General features: G+C 37.3%; 1 protein-coding gene across 1 annotated transcript in view; it reads right to left on the bottom strand.

Annotated features, from left to right (window-relative positions):
* LOC114656800 (RNA-binding protein 44-like) overlaps positions 1-21,113 on the bottom strand; it is a 31,983-nt gene that overhangs the window by 6,346 nt on the left and 4,524 nt on the right. The window contains exons 4-10 of the mRNA XM_051930321.1: positions 18,778-18,943; positions 11,455-11,498; positions 7,086-7,179; positions 6,364-6,403; positions 5,782-5,883; positions 2,459-2,541; positions 985-1,058 (exon numbers count right to left, since the gene is read on the bottom strand). Of these exons, the coding sequence (XP_051786281.1) occupies positions 985-1,058; positions 2,459-2,541; positions 5,782-5,883; positions 6,364-6,403; positions 7,086-7,179; positions 11,455-11,498; positions 18,778-18,943 (603 nt within the window). The remainder of the gene's footprint in view (positions 1-984; positions 1,059-2,458; positions 2,542-5,781; positions 5,884-6,363; positions 6,404-7,085; positions 7,180-11,454; positions 11,499-18,777; positions 18,944-21,113) is intronic.

Below are 21,113 nucleotides of genomic sequence, written 5' to 3'. Positions count from 1 at the left end.
TGTTTTGCAAAGAACATTCTCTTCATGTTTCCACAGTACTCAATGAAAACTGTGCATTGATCCCACCTTTCAATGTTAGATTGACAGATGTAATTGAAGATGTGAGTTCCAAAATCTGCTAATTACACCTTTTGGTAAAATTTAGTGAACACGTGATTGTGACTTTTCATGCAGTTGGTCATGCGCCGAAAATATGTTTGAGCTTCAAAACCTGCCAACTGCAACAGTGTAGCGCTATAGTTTTAGGGATTTAGTTTCAAAATCTGCTTACGGACCCAGATTTTCCTATTTATCTCCAAAATTTAGCTTTTGTACTTAGCTGATTTTGGAACTGAGCTCTTCAATTGTGTCTTTACGTGGGCCTATCCCAGTTAGCATTTTCTTGGCTTTTATTTTGGTATTGACTCCTACCTCCCTATAATTACAGTATGGCATGAATGAGATTAAAGGTTTTGATACATAGGAACCTAAGTAAAACATACTTTTTATAAAAATATGCAGTATTCTTTCATGAGAAAAAAGCCTGGCTGAAATTATGCTTTATTAAATTTAAAACAATTAATATATGTGTTGGCGAGAATGGACATAGGAATGAGTAAGCCCTATTAAAGACTGCTTTCTTTTCCAATGAATGCCAGAACCGGCCTTTGCGTCCAACAAACCTAACTTCCTCCTGGTCAAATCTGTTATTGTTACATATATGGAAACAGTAAAGTGTTTCATCTAACAAATCAGAGATACTACAATATTTAAATACTCAAATTACCTGCTGGCTAACAATTACAATTTTAAGTATTAAAATTTGTAACAAAGTCCTGATTGAAAGATGTGTTAAATATCACTTTCAACCCAGCAAAATTTAAATGCTTTGAAATGGGCTGAATGCTACTGTACTATGTACTAAAGCACTCTATGCAAATGACAACCTTTGTGATCAGAAATGTATCACATACAGTGCATTTTTGTACACTGTTTAATAGTTACCTTGAATTACATGAAGCTTTAGTCATCAAAACCTCAGAGGCGTTGAACTTTTCAAATAATACCATCAGGTCTTTCTATATAAAATAAAATTTAAAAAAATTATTATTTAGAAACTGGAATGAGTTTAGCAGAAATCTACAATTTACAGGAAAAGGCTTGTTAGGTTGTTAATTTAACATTTAAATACAGCAGTTCCTGGTTTTCAACATGGTTTTAAAACTGGCCATAAACAGCAAATGTTAAAAAGGTATTGCAGTCTAGTACTTTAAGAAATTGCTTATTTATTTTAAAGAAATATACACTAGTTTATTAATGCTCGGCAGTGAGGGCGGACAAAAAAACCTAATGCTGGGATTTTATTTTACACGTGTTAAAATATTTTTCATTCATTTACACACACCACTTATATGGACATTTATGGCCAACGAAGCTATGGCCATTCTTATTTATGGTCAGGGGCCAAAAAAAAAAACAGTAGGGTAATTATGTTCTAGAAATTGCCAAAACCTGCCACTGGAGGCCACATGCCTTTTGTTCATCATGTTCTTGCGGTAGCACAGTCAATGATGCACTCTGCATAGAAGCGGTGGCGGAGCTGCAGAAATACCCATTCTTTTGGCCGTCTGCTTGGTCTTCCTTTCTATACTGATGTTGCAACCAACAAATTGCCACAAACTAACAACAAGAAAAAAAATGATCACGCTCAGTGTTCCAGTCTTGAGAGTACACCGATTGGTCATGTCACGCAGCACAGTTCTGGAGCTGTGGTTCATGCAGCTGGAACATCTTTTTTGTTTTCAACCTGTGCAGATGGATCACACTTTTTTCTTTCAAGAAGATAGACACTCCTCATAATTAGTAACAAATCTGTCACTAAAATTTTTTCACAGGTCCTGTTAAGCCCCCCTCCACCACCCTTTTTTCTTTTTAAATCTGTGCTGCTCTAGGTACCTACTATATATGCATTTGTCCTGCACCGCTCCATTTAAGCACCTAGTGTGTGGCTGCAGAGACTCAAAGATCAGTTTGTGCTACTCAGAACTGGTAGTTAAAGTAAGCGTACCAATGGTCCACAGTACCTCATTTGTAATGACTTGTACACTTTGTGACTGATATACGGCCAATTTAACATGTATTCCAAAACAGCTGGTCCCAATTGTTGGCGTATACTATGCATGAGTATATGTTTGTCTCTTTCATCACAGTCCCAAATTAATAATCTGATGAATTTCTTTTAAATGTTTTTTTCACCCTTACCTGTATCAAAACCATTTGTATTCTTTGCTTAACCAAATATCACAAGGAATATGTTTTCCTCTTTTAAATACTTTAGAACTGAAATAAAGCAATATCATCTTCAGATGTTACGTAGATCAAATAGGAATGAGAAAAACTGGTTAAATAGGAATTTATAAATATTTTTCTAAACCATCTACTTCAAATGAAGATGAACACCACACATACACACAATTACCTTAGACAATGTCTCAGGAACACCTTCCACACAGATAAAGTCTTGTAGGCCATCTCTGTCCACACATGTATCCACTTCACATTCTGTCAAAAAAACTAATACTGATGAAAATACATATACAAGAAACTTACAAAAATCATGAAAGCACATGAATAATGCCAACACAGTACTTAAAATACAGTGTAAACAATTCTCAAACCTTTGCTGTGCATCAGACAAACTTTCAGTATTAATGTCTGTGTGGAGGATTTATTAGAATTTCAATTGATAGATTTCAAGTGACAGACCAAAGCCTGAAAGTCTTGACAAGCTAAACAGAAGTGTAGTGAATTCTGAGAAAGCTGAAAGGCAAAGCAGAATATGGAGTATTTTGTGAAGTTAGAAAGGGAAGGTTTTTATTCCCATAGGAACTGACCTTCGCATGTGTGATAACGATTTAGTAACATTCTGGCGTTTTGTTTTTTTTAAAGAAGTTCACTGCTCTGCTACTAAATGGCCAGGTATATGCACTTCATTTTGGTGAGTGGGTGGGGTGGGAGAAGAATGACTACTGTTTACTAGACTTTCTAGACTGAAGCTTTGGCAAAGACCTTAGCACATTTGCAAAAAGGGACACACGCAAATGAGCTTTTTCTACCAAGAATTCTCTCTTCTCATTTTTCAATTGAGTATGTACACATACACACACCCCACTCAATCACCCACAACATTAAAACCCACCTGCCTAGTATTGTGTAGGTTCCCCTCGTGCCAGCAAAACAGATCTGACCCATCAAGGCATGGACTCTGCAAGACCACTGAAGATATTCTGTAGTATTTGGCATCAAGACCTTAACAGCAGATCCTTTAAATTCTGCAAGTTCTAAGGTGGCACCTCCATAGATCAGACTTGTTTTTTCTAGCACATCCCACAAATGCTTGATTGGACTGAGATTTGGTTAATTTGGAGATTAAGTAAATGCCTTGAATTTCTATGTAACATTTCTCAGACCACTCCGAGAATCTTTTGCAGGGGAGCAGGGCACACTATCCTGCTGAAGAATGCCATTGCCATGAAGAGACGTGCACCTGGCCATCCACATGTTCTGAAAGAAAATGCGATTCATCAGACTAGGCTACTTTCTTCCATTGCTCCATGGTCCACTTCTGATGCCCACATGCCCATTGTAAGTGCTTTTGGCAGTGGGCAGGGGTCAAACATGGGCTCTTTCATCAATCTGCGGCTACACAACCTGATACACAGCAAGCTGCGATGCACTTTGTGTTCTGACATCTTTCTCTAATGGTAAGCATCATATTTTTCAACAATTTGTGCTACAGTAGCTGTTCTGTGGGATTTGGACCAGTTGGCTTAGCTTTCGCTCTCCATGCACATTGAGCCTTGGCTACTAGAACTCTGTTGCAGGTTCACCGGTTGTCCTTTCTAGGACCAGGGACACTATTGCAACACCCATTGTTTTGGAGATGCTCTGCCCCAGCTGTCTAGCCATCACAACTTGGCCCGACAAAGTCACTTAGGTAATTACACATGTCCATTTTTCATGGTTCCAAAAGATTACCTTTAAAAACTGACTATTCACTTGCTGCCTAAAATGTCCCACAGCTTGATGGGTGCCACTTAAAAGTGAATAACATTCAATATATTGTTAATCTGGCAGTGGTTTTAATATTGTGGCTGGTTGGTATAGATGTGTGTGTGTATATATCTATTCTATATATATTTAAAATCCTAAGCCTAAATGTGCAATGGTGACGTTTTTATGTCATGTTTTTGGTCACGCTTTAAATCGGGCTTATTTTAAAACCTACATATATATGGTATTCTTTTCAGAATTTATCGACCGTTAATGTGATGTTGTTAGATTATCAGATTCTTACTCCGTTTTTAAATTATAAACTAAAAAATATCAAGAACTCACATCTCGCGAGACGGGACTTGTGCCAAAAGATTTAATCATGCCCAGGGCCGGAAATAAAAACACAAAGAGTAGGTTTCAGCTCCACTCTTCACAACGCCAGTGGCAGAGACGCGAAGTGGCTGGCGAGCGAAGCGAGCAGAGGGGAACCCCCTAGTAATTATATAAAATATCTAACTGAACCATCCGTGAAACGTCACCTAGGACTGAATGAGGACTGCATGAACCCACCCTGGTTGTGCTATTCTTTGTATTGCTTATATCTGGTACCAATATGGCTGAGCGCTACACTTTATTACTCCTTTTCCAGTTTAGCTCTCCTTAACAGGTACAAAGGGGACTTTGTAAAGCCCTCTTTTGGTGATAAACTGGGTTAAAGTAAAGGGTGAAAACAAAAGACAGTCCCAGTAAGTCAGTGAGAAGCCTGCTGACAGACAGACAGTACAATACACATGTGTGAGAGGTAAGAGGCTACAGGTGACAACTGCATAGCTGGTTTTGACACCTCTCTATACTTTATTTAAAAAATATATTCTAAGAGGTTATTTGGTACCTTTCATGTTAGGTGCATGTTTACAGGTGATCTGATAGCACGATAAAAAAAGTATCCAAAAAAAATTTCTTTACCTAGTGACAAATGACCTAAATTGCAACTGGTTCAAACTGTAAATAGGACAGATGTGTATGTATATATAGTATATTTTCAAAATTTACTCAACAGATTATTGGTTTCTTTTGAAAGTCACTGGCTATGTGGAATGGTAACAGGGCCCAAGACTGCCCATATGAATGTCTCGAATGCCTTAACTAACATGCCCAGACCTTCATGCTTAGCTGCTAATAAACGGACCACTACAAAGATGCATTGAACTCACCCCTAAAAATGTATTAATACTCATCCGAATAAGGGATTCCTAAATTTGTCCTGAATGTGACCATCTCATAGCCTGTGAACTGTCAGTATGTAATGTATTCATCATCCATTACAGATGGTGATGAAGCTCCAGTGACTATGCGGATCACTTTAATTACCTGCTTCATGGTCTTTCAGTCTACCATACCTCAGCTTCCATAACATACTGTAATGCAAGTAGTTAATATGCTATCCAATGAACATCTGTATAAATTAGTAATAAATTGGAGAACCAATCTATCTCCTTAACCCTCACAAAAAATGGCATTTTTTTATTTGTTAACTACTTTAAATATGATAAAAAAAGAATGTGTTTCATTTGCCACACTAGAATGGACATTGAATATCATTATAAAACACATCTCTTCATTGTGGAAACTGCAGTGTTATAGTTTTGCTTTAGTGTAAAAATATACACGTCATTTCCAAAGTACTGCATATTTTTTCATTCATCTTACAAAATACAGAAATGAATAGGGAACACTGCTACATACCCTTTATGTCCACTGCCTCCACGTGGGCTGGGTCATCTAAACCTTCAAGATGCTCAAGAGCATCAAACCAAACTTCACTTGAACAGTTTTCCTTGTTAAGATCTAACAAATGCAAATGAATAAAAATATTAAGGCATGAACATAACACCAGAAACAGATAATCTTAACACTTGCATTATAGTGCAAAGTGTTTGCCTAATTCTTTTTGAATTTTGCTATCCTTGGCAAATTCCGCAAGCTAATTTACTATACCGTAGTCATTGTTTTCTACATTAATTTGATTCCAAAACCACCCATGTACAGATTCGTGACGGTTTAGTTTTGTTCTACTGGGACATGGGGCAGTAGGGAAACCATGGCTGCATATAGTTAGAATAAAACCTTTACTATGCAGAACTTGTGGGGTTTTTGTTATCTACTGTACTACTTTGAAATTATGCCTCAGCCATTAATTATCACTCATCTGTGTGTAGTCAAACAAATGACTATTTTTAATTAAGGTTTTTGTAAATTTTCAATGCTGAGCAGACAACTGAGGTGGCACATTCACTTAAATGTTTTGCTAATTAGGTCATACAGTACCTTCAGCCGCACTTGGACACGATTCATCTTTCTGCATAAGCTGCATACATAAAAAGACATTTAAGTGTCAGCATAAGAGGTAAACCAACCCAAATTTTAATTTGCAAAGTTTGTATTGGATCTGCCATACTGAACTTCAGACTGGACAGATCAGTGTTGGCTCCTTCAACTTCAAGTTAAGTAACAAAATCCTCTCTTTACACCTTGTAGTGTTTGGCTTTATTTACTAAATTAAACTTCATATAATCTCTTCAGGCATTAGGTAAAGAATAGCAGTGATTTTTTTCTGCACAAAAACTGATAATGCAAATGCGTAAGCACAAACAGGAAAAAACAAAGAAAACCTCAGACAAAAATACTTAAAATGTGGTACAAAGATGACTTAAACGTGTTTGCATTTCCTTCCTTTACTGATAAAACTTGAAGAGCATGCATATAAGAGATAAAACTCTGACTTTACATACTTTGTCATAAAACAAATGTATAAAAGATACTCAGAAAATTGGCTGTTGGAAACGACTTATTATTTGACAAATTTTGCCAACTTATTTTTATTATGGCTGCCACTCCATGTGATAACCTCGAGCTAACAGCGTCTAAATAGAAAAATAATTTTTTACTTGACTATCTCAAAACTTCTGTAATCCTGTAAATTGCAAAACGTGAAGTGTTCAGCATAGCAAGCTAAAAAGTGGTCATTTAAATACTCCAAAAATACATACCTGTAAAGTCAGGGGTCCGTTGTGTTCCACATTTATACCTGCAGTTTCCCTTTTTGTGTCTTTCTGAGTGGGCAAACTAGAACATTCTTCATCACTTTTGAAAAAGTAACTCAATTATAAGTCAATAAGTAAAAAATGAACATTTAACAGTAATACTTAATAAAGATAGATGATTTAGAGAGGTTACTGATTTAAATGCTATATTCTGTACATTTAAAAAATGGATACATTTACAGTATTGACCCTGGGACCACATAATCGTTATTTATAAACAAAAAAAAAAGTGCCTCCTAGCAGCTTGCAATGGTAGTCTATAGAGCACTAATGCAAATTTGAAACACACACCTAGTGCAGGGTTGAGATGGCACACATACATAGAAGAATTCGCATCCACACAATTTAACAAAAATACTTTATTTTTGACACACCACTATTTCTAAAGAAGTCTGGTTGCCCCATCACTTTACTGTATGTGGCACTTTTCACTCAGAGCTTGGACTTGCTTTAGTTCACTGTGTAAATGGTGCAGGGTATTTTGCAGGGAAACTTTAATTACACCGAGCATTTAGACACATTTTCATTTTATACTATGACTATAAAGATGATGAAATGTTTTGTCTCCTTGCTGAAGATCACCTGTGTGACTTTGATTAGATCAAACAGGTTTAAAAAAGACTGAAATATAAAGATAAAAAAAAATGTAATGCCTGAAGCTACACTGAGGCTTAGGCACAACTGGCAATTGGCGTTACATACGAAAAATATTAAATTAAGTCTAAGGATAGATGACTTTGCTGCAGAGAAGGGGTCTTACTGCTAGTGCTGCTAGAAAAACAGTAGTGTCCAGGGGTGAGCCTGCTGATTACTTTACTGATGGGTCCCTATTTTACAGGCATCATCAGTCACCCAGTTGTGGAAATATTTTGAGAAAAAGAAGAAAACACAATTGAAGGTGGAAGGGCTAAACAGACAGCACTTTTAATAGAGCATGTGCCAGTACAGCAAACAAGCACCACTTAGGGCTCCCAGAAAGCACCACAGGACTGCGTGGAGATTCCACATTTTACTGTGTTTGTGAGGAAGGTTTTGTCAGGTTCTCCAGTTTGCCTTTCAAACCAATTACATGTATGATACAACATGGCCATTCTAGTTATTCATTTTCATTTCACATTTTGTGCAAGTTCACTTTCAAACCATTTTAGCTGAAAGGTTATGTTTTTCTAAATAACTAAAGACCCATGCTTTTACATTACTTGTGATGTTTTACTCTACTGCCTTCAATTTGCAAAGCAGCCTTTGTTATATAATGATGTGAAAACTCTACCCACAACTGGTGCTTCCATTTCATGTTTCCTTTGGTGCCTCAGGGACCACCATTACATAAAATGTCTTCTCCAGTGGCTTGTAATTTATAGTAAAATCTTCAGTTAAGACCTCAAATTTCAAGTGTAAATGTTATAAATGTGAAAAAAATAACTGATTTCAAAAATAACAAACCTAATAATTCTTCATGAACTAAAGTGGGTTGAAAATATTCACATTTTGTTGCTTTACAGCTTAAAATGAACACACAAAAATATTTTTCAGCTTTATTTAGTCAAATTCAAACTTTATCAGTTTTTTATTTATTATAATTTTTCTGAACTATTGCTATTATATCTTTGACTTGGGTGTTATAGGCTGCATTGAGTAAATAAAGCTGAAAAAGAATGTGTGTCAGTGTTTCATTTTAGACTATAAAACAACAAAATATTTTTAAGGGGCTATTGTTTTCTATGCACAACAAGCAAGTTTATGAAAATCAAATACTGCATCTCTAACAATCATAACAAAAAAATATACAAAACCGTAAATATAAAGCAACATGGAAGATGATTAACATTCTGTCCTTTGTTACACTATAAGCAACATAAAAAAAAAGTACAGACTTGGAAAGAGAAACAAAACAGGCCAGGGATAAAAGCCACAGTACCTGGCCTGAGCATTAGAAGAGTGTACATGATTAAAAAACGTGCATCTCCAAGCAGGGAAGGTAGAGCAGTGTGTACTGAATCTGTCCTGAATAGGTGCTAATTAGGGACAATTCAGTACTGCGCAAGAGAACATAACTTAGATAGGGGATAAATAAAAGAGTAAGGAAAACTAAGGATTCCAATAGGTAAGTCTGTTTACAAACAACTAGTGAGTGTTAATGTTTCAAGGTTTAATGAGTGCCCATATTTATCAAGCATCTCAGCATTACTCCAACAAATTGCATAAAAAGTCCTCCCAGGATAAGTACCATATATACTTGCATTTAAGTTGGGGCTTGATTTTACCGTATAATTTCCGGTATTTTATAATGTCGGTCGTATGGGTTGAATACGGAAAACTCACGCTATTGGTCCAAGGGATATATGCTAACGCCCACCTGAGAGAATAACCATGGAGCACACTGCCTTTTTATTCTATGTATTGTGCCTACGTGACCACACGGTAATACCCAAACTATTCCAAAGCAACATTTGCACTGCTTTGTGTTTTTTGTATCTCACACCCTCACGCATCTTTATCGTAAAAGCATCTACGATGGAGCATTCGATCAGAAGAAAATATGAAGTTGGTTTAAATTAAAAGTCGTTGAAGTGGCGAAAGAAACTGGTAACTGCGGTGCTGCAACAAAATTTGATGTGTCTGAGAAACTGGTGTGAGATTGGAGGAAGCATGAAAATGTAAAAAAAAAAAAATGTAATTGTTGCATTTTTGAACGGGCGTAAAAGTCGGGGTCTGATTTTATGGGTTTCAAGACCCAATTTATACGCGAATATATACGGTATTTGTCTTACCCTTGAGTAGGATATGAGAAACAGTTCTGAAGCATCCTTCACCTATTCCCAGTAATGAACAGAAGTTCAGATTTGTCTCAATTTTAAGGCACCCCAGGAAGACTTCAGTACAAATACTAATATTATTCAAAGGGATACAATTACACTTGACTAAAAGGTTTATGCCACACTGATGAAGTACTCTAGGGTCATGTGTTGAACCAGGCAACTTCATAACAACAACAAAAATAATACTGTAACAATCATGGAGATGGGAAGACCAAGACACAAACCGAATGAGAGTTAAGCTCGATAATGGGTGTTTTGTTTTTTTAACAGCCATACTTTCAGACAAATTACATTCCTGCTGTTTAGGCCTAGTGAAAATCCTTGTAAAACACTTACTGAAACTAGTCATCACTATTCTTGTGTTGTTTCTGTAGTCACATTCACTCTTCAAATGTCCACAGATTGTTCCTGCATGCCATGTCTCCCTCTGTAATACTCTCTTTATCTTCTGCAACACTAATTGCTATCAGGCTTTTTGAACCTTTCTGGGTTCATGAAATGTAACATGAATATTCCTGGGGTTCACAGAATGCAAAGTGTGGCGTATTGGTGTGACATTTTGCTGTAAATCTCCCATCAACCCTGCCTATGTTCAGAGTAATATGCTACTACAATACAGTTTAAATCCAAGAACACAGGTGTGATGAAACTGACACATCACTTACGATTTACATGTGTGTTTAATGAGCTTTACATACATGCTGTCAATCATACCAGCTCCCAAAAAAAAAAAAATATCCAAATCATTATTACTCCAAATCTGTATTATTCCACGTGGACAAAAAAACGTAACGTTACAGAATTTTATTTCTGCCGACAGTGCATTACTTCTTTGTACATATGAAGCAATCACATAATGGAAAAATATTGATAACAAATCATGTGCATCTCTGTCAAATCAATGTCTTTTTTTTTTAAAAGAGTTTATCATTGTCCAAGATGCAAAAATGTTTGAAATTTCCACAATGTTTGTACCGATCTCTGCCCAGACGGCATCTATGGCAGCTCCTATCAAGTTAGGACAGCTCACAAATGCCCCTAAACCTTGATGAAGAGTAGTTTCCTAAATTAGGATAATTGATAAAAATTCTGATTAAAAACACTATTACTCCACCTCCTAACAGTAGACCAAATCTGAGTCAGTTAGAGCTGTTTTCCTATTCTAAGATGCTTGATAAATACAGAAACATACTCCTACTTACTGTAAATGTAGCCCCCAAAATAGTAAACCCACATAGAATGTATATTTCTAATATGAAGCAGATAATTAGTGGTTAAAGTGACAGCAGTAGCTGGGAGAGAAACAAACCAGCACATTAGCTATCCTCAGTATCTACTAAGTGCAGCTTGTAAAAGACTGATTTACTTTGAAGGAACAACTTCTTAAGGTTGCTAACAATTATTCTGGGTTTCAGGGTTAGGGCAAAGCTACCACATTTGACAAAAAAGCTAACAAACAATATGACCAGATAAACAGAATGTTTTCAAGTACATACCTAATACTTTTCTCATTTTTACATGAAAGCTGACCCGTCAGGATCTAAAAATAAAATCACCATGTTCAATTTAAGCCATTTATACATACTAAACATTAAAAATACTTTTTTGCAGAATTAAGTATCAGTGGTGTGTTGCATAACTTAAAAGTGTGCTTGAAAGACAACAGATGTTTTGGATACATAACCTGTCAAAAAAAGAGCCATGTAAAGTAATGCTGAATAACGACCAACCAATGTGTGACATCTTTGGGCAGTGGTTTACTCTACTGATTCAACATTTTTGGGTTTGAACCCCATGCCCAATCATTTTTTATGTGGAGTTTACATATTCTACACAGGGTAATTTTTCCACCAATGATCCCAGCAACATGTGGAAAGGCAGCATCACAGATTATAACAGCAAAGAGGCAGAGTACCCCATCGATATAACAATGGACCCCCATCAATACAGTATGCTTATAGGAAGAACTGCTCCACTGCTGACACCATCTCTTCTGCGATTCACCTGGCTTTCATCCACTTGGTCAGAAAGAACTCCATCTTCAGATAACTATTCTTGGATTTTAGCTCTCTCTTTAACACCATCATCCACCAAACATTGGTAAATGAACTGTCTCTACTTGGATTAAACTTAGTACTTTGCAACTGGACTTTGGATTTTCTAACAAACAGGCCCCGATCAGTCAGAATCCATGGCATTACATCTTCTACAATCATTTGCAATACTGGCACCCCCTAGGGGTACTTGTTGAGCCCTCTACTGTATACTCTGATGACCTATGACTGCATATCTCACTATCCAAATAATCACATAGTGAAATTTGGAGATTAAACAGTAGTGGTAGGACTTGTCACTCATAATGATGAGTTAGCATACAGGATGGAAGTAGATATACTGGAGGCTGAGTGTAAGAACAACAGCCTTACCTTCAGTGTTAAAAAAAAACAAAAAAACAAAGGAAATGATTGTGGACTTTCAGTGGACTGACACCTCCCTCCTCTCCACCTTTACTTCAATGGAGAAGAGATTGAAATTGTCACCTGCTTTAAATCCCTGGGTGTGCATATTACACATGACCTCTCTTGGAACTACAATACAGCCCGTTTGGTAAAGAAAGCCCACCAACATCTCTACTTCTTGAGGAGGCTAAAGTGGGCTGGTCTGTGACCTCCTTTTACAAGTGTGTGCTACAGACCATTCGTAGCTCCTGTATTATGGTGTGGTACAGCAGCTGCTTTGCCACAGACCGGAGAGCACTGTAATGACTGGTTAAGTCTACACAGTGGATCATCAGCAGTAGCCCACCAAGTATTGACGACATTTACACTAGCAGGTGCAAAAGTAAAGCCTCCTCCATTATGGAGGATGTCACTCATCCTGCACAGACGGTTACCCCCCTCCCATCGGGCAGGAGATTGCACAGCTTACAGGCTGGCACTACCAGGTTGAGGAACAGCTTCTGTTTGGATGCTATTACGACTAATGAATACATCACCAACTCAGACTGTACACTTCGTGCGATTTTAACTACACTTTGCATTTTGTTTCAGTAGTCTTATGCACTATCGCTGCTACCTTTTTTACTTGCTGCTAATTACAGGGCATACCATAATATTTATTTTAACCATAGTCATCTTACTGTACTCATGTATTAATGTTATTTCATTGTTATCTGTGATCTTCATCACACAGCTTATGGGGTTAAGGGGCTACTTTTTATTATGAAGTTGTTTTTTAATTTATTTTACAGGGTTATTGCGAGTTCTGTTTAATTACTAGGACCCAAGTATCAAATTTCATTTCTGCACATGGATGTTGGAATGACATATCTTTGATTCTACCCGTGTCTGCATGACTTTTACCTTTGGCTTTCAACCTACATCCTCCAGAAATGAGAATATCCTGTCCTGGATCATAGTACTAGGGTGTTCTCTCTCACCTTCTCTCTCTCTCTCATTTTTCCTAGGGCACGAAGCGGAAGCGGAAGCAAAGCAGAAGCGGACAATGGCCGACAGTGAGGTGAATCGCATTGCAACTGTAGTCGAGGAACTCCAGGCACTCGATGAACAGATTCAGAATCTTCTGTCCAGACGAAGATACCTCAGAGATCTGAAGGCTCGGCTGTTGGATAAACCGTCCTCGCCATCTGTTATCGGCGTAACATCAACCCCGCGTTGTGCCGCGCAAGTCACCTTCACCCCCGCGCCTCGTAGGAGCGACACCGATGATGACCTCGGTGTATTTCAGCTATGCAGGCGGGGGTTCAAGGCCAGAACACCTCCATTGGCACAGGCAAGCATCGTAACCCAGAACCGGTTTGACCCTCTAAGCGTCCCCAGTTCGCCTTCAGCTCCTGGTGATGTAATTGTGGTAGGTGATTCTATTGTTAGGAACCTCAATATCACTTGCCCTAATAGAAAATCTTTTGTTTCTTGTTTTCCCGGTGCTCGTGTCCGAGATGTGACGAGACGTGCACCGGCGATCTACAAGAACAGGGCAGTTGGAGCCATTGTTATACATGCTGGCGTAAACGACATAAGGCACCGACAGTCGGAGATCCTCAAGGCAGACTTCACTGCATTAATTAAAGACACAAAGGAGAGGACCCCATCGGCAAAGATATTCATCTCGGGTCCACTCCCTCTCGTCAGACGATCAAACGAGTATTACAGTCGTCTGCTTGGTTTAAACAACTGGCTGCAGGGCTTCTGCAAGAATCAAGACATCGGGTTCATTAACAACTGGGACCTCTTTTGGGAAAGACCGCGTTTCTTCAAGCGAGATGGCCTGCATCCGAACAGCTTCGGCGCCCGGGTCCTCTCCGAAAACATATCGAAGGTAATTCGTTTATCTTGACTATCTATCTCTGCTTTTAACCCCTTCCGAAATGCCACTCCTGTGTTTGGTCATGATAATTGTTTAAAAAAATCTTCCATAAAAGTGCGCAACATAAATACTGTAATAACCAATCTTAATGCACATAGAAAATCTAGGCAATACGGCATAAACGCCAATAATTTAATTAAAGTTACTACTTTAGATGAACAATGTATTAAAACTGTAAAAACAGATCATAGATTAAACAAAAAATACACACAGAGCGGCGCTAATAAAAATAACTTAATTCCTGTTCCCTATATCAATAACGCACATAGTATTCATCTCTGCTCCTCCGAAACATTGAATATGGCACTATTAAATATTAGAGCTTTAACTAACAAGACGTTTTTTATCAACGACATTATTAGTGAAAAAAAAAAAAGATTTTATTGCACTAAGTGAGACGTGGCTTAGCTCAGATGGCGCAGCTGTTTTAATCGAATCTGCGCCTCCGGATTACAGTTTTACTCGTGCTGATCGCCAAGGAAAGAGAGGTGGAGGGCTAGCAAACATTTACTCTAGCAGGTTAAAATGTAAAAATATCAGTTTTGGTAAGTTCAAGTCTTTTGAGTATCTCGCCATTGTTATTCAGGGAGATTCTCACGTTCTAGTATTATCCGTGTATAGACCTCCTAAATTCAACGCGTCTTTCTTTGAGGAATTCTCTGACTTGATGTCAATCTTAATTACGAACTATGACGCACTCTTAATAGTCGGCGACTTTAATTTTCATGTAGATAATCAATGTGACCAAAAAGTAAAAGAATTTATGAACCTCCTGGACTCTTGATTTGAGACAGCTCGTTAATCAGCCTACACATAAAGCAGGTCATACGTTAGACTTAGTAATTACTAAAGGACTAAAAGTTGATATAAAGCAGGTCATTGATACGGGTCTTTCAGACCATTTTCTTCTACTTTTTAATATAGAAATAATGATAGAAAACACTCATGAGAAGCATATTGTTAAAAAACGCTTCTTTGACTCATCAGCAACTTTAAAACTTACAAACATTCTAACCAATCAGTCCGTTTATAGTGCCAACTATAATAGCGAGGAGAATGTAAATAGTAAGGTGGAAAGATTTAATACTAAAGTGAGGGCTGCTGTTGACATAGTTGCACCTGAAAAGACAGTTAAAAAATCTTCTAGCATTGTTATACCTTGGAAGACCCAAAGAGTGTCTGATTTAAAGAGAACATGCCGTAGAGCTGAGCGTAAATGGAGGAAGACTAAACTAACTATTGACTATGAGATATTAAAAGTTAAAATAACAGAATACAATAACACAGTCCGTCTTGAGAGGCGCTGCTATTTCTCTAAGATTATAAATAACAATGCTAGTAATCCCAGAGTCTTATTTTCGACAATTGATCATCTGTTAAACCCAGGTATCTCAAAGGAATGCCTCCTAAGTACTTCCAGTAAAACCTGTGAGGCTATCGCTGTATTTTTCAATCAAAAAATTAATGATATTAGAAATAACATAGTATATCTCCCCAACACTAAGGATCCCCCGAAACCCCAGTACTCCATAATAAATAAATTAGAGTCTTTCACTAGGATAGATTTACCTGATTTACATAAAATAATTTCTCAAATGAAACCATCCACCTGTGCCCTTGACCCAATACCAACAAATTTTTTCAAAGAAGTATCGGGTGTGCTTATTGATAATGTTCTTGACATTGTAAATTCGTCATTAGATACGGGGGTCTTCCCAGACTGTCTTAAGACTGCGGTAGTTAAACCCCTACTTAAGAGAAATAATCTCGACCCCTCTGCTCTTGAAAATTATAGACCCATCTCTAACCTGCCTTTCTTAAGTAAAATTCTAGAGAAGGCAGTCATTATGCAGTTAAAATGAGCACCTCAATAAACATGCTATTCTTGATAAATTTCAGTCAGGTTTTAGAACAAATCACAGCACAGAAACTGCACTCGTTAAAGTAGTAAATGACTTGCGGGTAAATGCAGACAGAGGCCATTTATCTGTTCTCATCCTCTTAGATTTGAGTGCCGCATTTGACACTATTGATCATAATATTCTTAAGAATCGCCTTAGTCAATGGGTGGGCCTCTCTGGCAGTGTCTTAAACTGGTTTGAATCCTACCTGGCAGGGAGAAAATTCTTTGTTAGTTGTGGTAATTATAACTCAAAGACACATGATATTCTATATGGTGTTCCACAAGGCTCTATCCTGGGTCCGCTGCTCTTCTCAATCTACATGCTTCCATTAGGTCAGATTATCTCGGGACATAACGTGAGCTACCACAGCTATGCTGATGACACACAGCTGTATTTATCAATAGCACCTGATGACCCCAAATCTCTTGATTCGCTAACACAATGTCTAACCTGTATCTCAGAATGGATGAATAGTAACTTTCTCAAATTAAATAAAGAAAAAACCGAAATCTTAGTGATTGGCAATAATGGATACAATGAGGCTATTAGAAATAAACTGGATGCATTAGGATTAAAAGTCAAATCGGAGGTAAAAAGCTTAGGGGTAACCGTTGATTGTAATCTGAATTTTAAATCGCATATTAATAAAATCACTAGGACAGCATTTTTTCACCTAAGGAACATAGCAAAAGTTAGACCTCTTATATCATCGAAAGATGCAGAGAAATTAGTTCATGCGTTTGTCTTTAGTCGGCTAGATTACTGTAATGCACTCCTCTCAGGACTACCCAAAAAAGACATCAATCGTTTGCAGTTAGTGCAGAATGCAGCTGCTAGAATCCTTACCAGGAAAAGAAAATCCGAACACATTTCTCCAGTTTTGATGTCACTACACTGGTTACCTGTGTCATTCAGAATTGACTTTAAAATTCTGCTTATGGTTTATAAAGCTTTAAATAATCTCGCCCCGTCTTATATATCGGAATGTCTGACACCTTATATTCCAAATCGCAACCTCAGATCCTCAACTGAGTGTCTCCTTAGAATTCCAAGAGCAAAACTTAAAAGAAGTGGTGAGGCGGCCTTCTGCTGTTATGCACCTAAAATCTGGAATAGCCTGCCAGTAGGAATTCGCCAGGCTAATACAGTGGAGCACTTTAAAAAACTACTGAAAACACATTACTTTAACATGGCCTTCTCATAACTTCACTGTAATTTAATCCTGACACTCTGTATATCCAATTCATTATAATAACTATTCATTCAAAATTTGTACTAACCCCTACTCTCTCTTCTGTTTCCTTTTCCGGTGTCCTATTGGTGGTGGCTTGTGCCACCACCATCTACCCAAAGCACCATGATGTTCCAACAATGATGGATGGATTAAAAGCCAGAAGTCTGTATAACCATCAGCATCAAGTGACTCCGTGCGAACAATAACTACAAAGAGGACTATTTCATTTATGTTAGGTAGAATGCCCAAAGGGGACTGGGCGGTCTCGTGGCCTGGAACCCCTACAGATTTTATTTTTTTCTCCAGCCTTCTGGAGTTTTTTTTTGTTTTTTCTGTCCACCCTGGCCATCGGACCTTACTCCTTTTTATGTTAACTAAGGTTGTCTTATTTTAATTTCTTATTTGTCTTTTATTCTTCTTTTCTTCATTATGTAAAGCACTTTGAGCTACTTTTTGTATGAAAATGTGCTATATAAATAAATGTTGTTGTTGTACCGTGTTAGCCATTGTGAATGTAGAGAAAAGCCAAGCAAAATGACACCTTTTATTGGCTAACTAAAAAGATTACAATATGCAAGCTTTCGAGGCAACTCAGGCCCCTTCAGGCAAGATATAATGTTTACATCATACTGTCCTGGATAATAAATTGATTATAAAATGAATAGGTATGAATGGGTCCTGCAATGACTGGTGCCCTCTCTAGGACTTTTTTCCCTTAGCTCCAGTTTCCAGAACCTTAAAAACAGATACTGAAAATATATGCACGCATGAGCGCTTAAACGCTGGTCAGGTACTATCAAGGTGATATGTTTTAACAGATTTAGTTAACATTTGATATTGCAACCTTAATTCAGATATGGTGAGAAAGGTTGCTGTATCCACTACCCTTCTAGCTAATAATACAGTTTATTAAAACAGTGCTATATGCAACCACTGAAGATGCCAATTCCATCTGCCCCACAAATGAACCATTTAGTTTGTTACAGTGAGGTTGAGGATATAAAATTATTAAGTCCTCTTCTTCATATTTATGAGCAATTGCTAACAAAGTGCTGCTATATACAAAGAATTATTTCTAGATAAAAAAATTGATAGATATTCAACAATACTTTCAAATAATAGCAACAATTTTATGTTTATTTATATGTAGAAGTGTTTATAAAGTGTGATTTTCAGTTTGATTGTAACAGTTACGTGGTGCTAGTGGATGTATATATTATATATATAGACTTTTTTATATCTAGCAGAGCAAAAAACCTTGAGGAGTGAATAGTAATGCACTGATAATCTCATACCTGAGAAGGAACGTATTTTTCCACTGATCCAATGTTTACCACATCCAAAGAGAGAGGTGGGATATCATCAAGAGCAGTCCCATTCATTAACTGTTTCCTCATTTGCAAATAATTAAGTTTGAGTTTTTCAAGTGCACTAGTTACATCAGGAGGAGCTGCCAATCCACTGAGAGCAAAAAAAGTTACCAAATTAGAAATTTGGGAATGAACAAACATGTCTATCTAAACCAATTATGTATTACTTAAGGTTTCAAAATAAGTAAAAAGTATCTAAAAGAAGTGATATGAGCATTTTTTCATATTTCTTAAAAAAACATGTCACATTCCAATACTTGCAATATATCTTCTGAGGAAAAATGGTAATACATGAAGGGTAAGTCAGCAAAGTTTGAAAATACAGTAGATCTCAACTTCAGTTGATATAGTTGAGAAAATAACCAGAAAACTTTTGCTGCAATTTCCTTGCATAACATTTTCTGTGTACATAATCAATGGAAAAATTAAAATATGTTCTACATGACAAAATAATTTCAATCTCGAATACTCTGGAGAAGTGAACATCTCATCTTCCAAGTACTGAAGCTTCCGGAAATGTTGCTGACACATCCAGTACTGAACATCTAATAGTTTTAGTTCAGCTTTCAATAACCTCTCTGACATTTCAAACATTCTGGAATCAGAATTTTGAAGTATCTGCCTAAAAAAATGAAAAATAGTTGAAAATGATACTAACAGAATTAAGAAATACAAATGATTAAATCAATACTTTAAAAGCACTGGTCAAACAATATTGTATGGTACAAAGCAGAAGATATTCTTGAACAACTGTTTGTATTTAAAAACAATGAGAGAACCTTGCTCACTGCTGTCAGGACTTATCAATATGAAAAGAAAATGCTTGGTATATTACTATACTAAATACTTTGTTAGTTTATCTGCTTTAGGTATAACTTGATTGACAAACAGACAGATTCTGTTACAGAATGGCATCTAACAAAAAGGTAAACATTCCTGCACCTTAGTTTGTTTACAGTGAACAGTGTTCTGCCCCACATGCTGTTACTGTTATTTGTTGAACTGTGCTCTCCCTTTGTCTTGTCATTTATTAACACACCTGTTAGTCACGTCCCACACTTACAGTGGTGTTAAAAAATGTTCTTGAAGCTTGTGTAAAGCACATAGGTTCCATAATGAACATTTCAATACAAATGTACCCCTTTGTGTCTCGCGTTGGCACCCCTTTTCTCTATTGTTTTGTTCATGTCCAAAACGTATCTTTAAGGTAAATAAACCCCTGGGTCTGGTTAGTTGTGGTACACAGCAATCTGAGTACTTGTCAACGTACATCTCTTGTCACGATCCAACCCTGGAAATTAATATGGAAATAACTTGCCTTGTAAGTGTCTTATATCTTAAAGCTTTATTATTTAATGTATACTGTCTGCTATGTAAATTATTATTTATTATCTTTGGTTGTACACCTGTAAAATACCTGTATGCTCACTCTGTATACATTTCAGTTTACTGCAGGGTATGTACAATGAAAGCCTTCAAGAAAGCTCACCCTTGTTTTTGTGTGGATGTGTTGAGTTGAGTTGTTTAAGCTCTCTGTGGCCACGCTGCACAATCGGTGTGGAGTGGGCGGAAAACTCAAAAGGTGAATCCTTGTTCAGGGGAAAAACTGCAGGAGAATCGATAAGACCGCTAAGTAAAGGAACGTATCTTGCCAAACGGATTGAAGGAGGATCCTATGGCAACATAGTAACAGGACAATTCTACATCGTGGGATGGACTGCAGTATATTACTCTACACCGGCTAACTAAAGAGATGTTCACACCACGGATCAAAGGGTAGTTGAAAGACAGAATTCATGCTGCAGGTTGGAGCGCAGAATCTCCACAGCATCTAGTGCATTAGAAATGTTAACAAAAAAAACTACACGAAAAGAAAAAACAAATGATGTCAAATTATTTTGTTTGCAAATTTTTAAATGTGAGGCTGAAAATGTCCCCATATATAGAGCATCTAAGGACTCCTCTGAGGGCTAGGGAAAGGTATGTAATAACTCATCGAGACGGGGGGGGGTTACCACTGACTCCTGTTTTTCTTCTTCCCTCACAGCTCAGAGAATCCACCCAGTAAGGGCTCTTCACCCCACCCAATCTGGGAGTTTCACCATAAAAAGACACACAAACTAAAGGAGAGCTGTCTTTTGCCAGAAGACCCGAATAAGCTGCATGGTGGAGCACGACATTAAAATAAACTCCAAAGAAGGTGGAAACCCTGACCGGGAAGCAGTGCATTGGCACTTTTTTTTCCTTTGTTTTTTAATTTC

The sequence above is a fragment of the Erpetoichthys calabaricus genome, chromosome 8, assembly GCF_900747795.2.
Source record: "Erpetoichthys calabaricus chromosome 8, fErpCal1.3, whole genome shotgun sequence".
In the NCBI taxonomy this organism is placed as follows: domain Eukaryota; kingdom Metazoa; phylum Chordata; class Cladistia; order Polypteriformes; family Polypteridae; genus Erpetoichthys; species Erpetoichthys calabaricus.
Note: the sequence above shows the minus strand (reverse complement) of the source record. Positions and strands in the feature narration are given on the sequence as shown.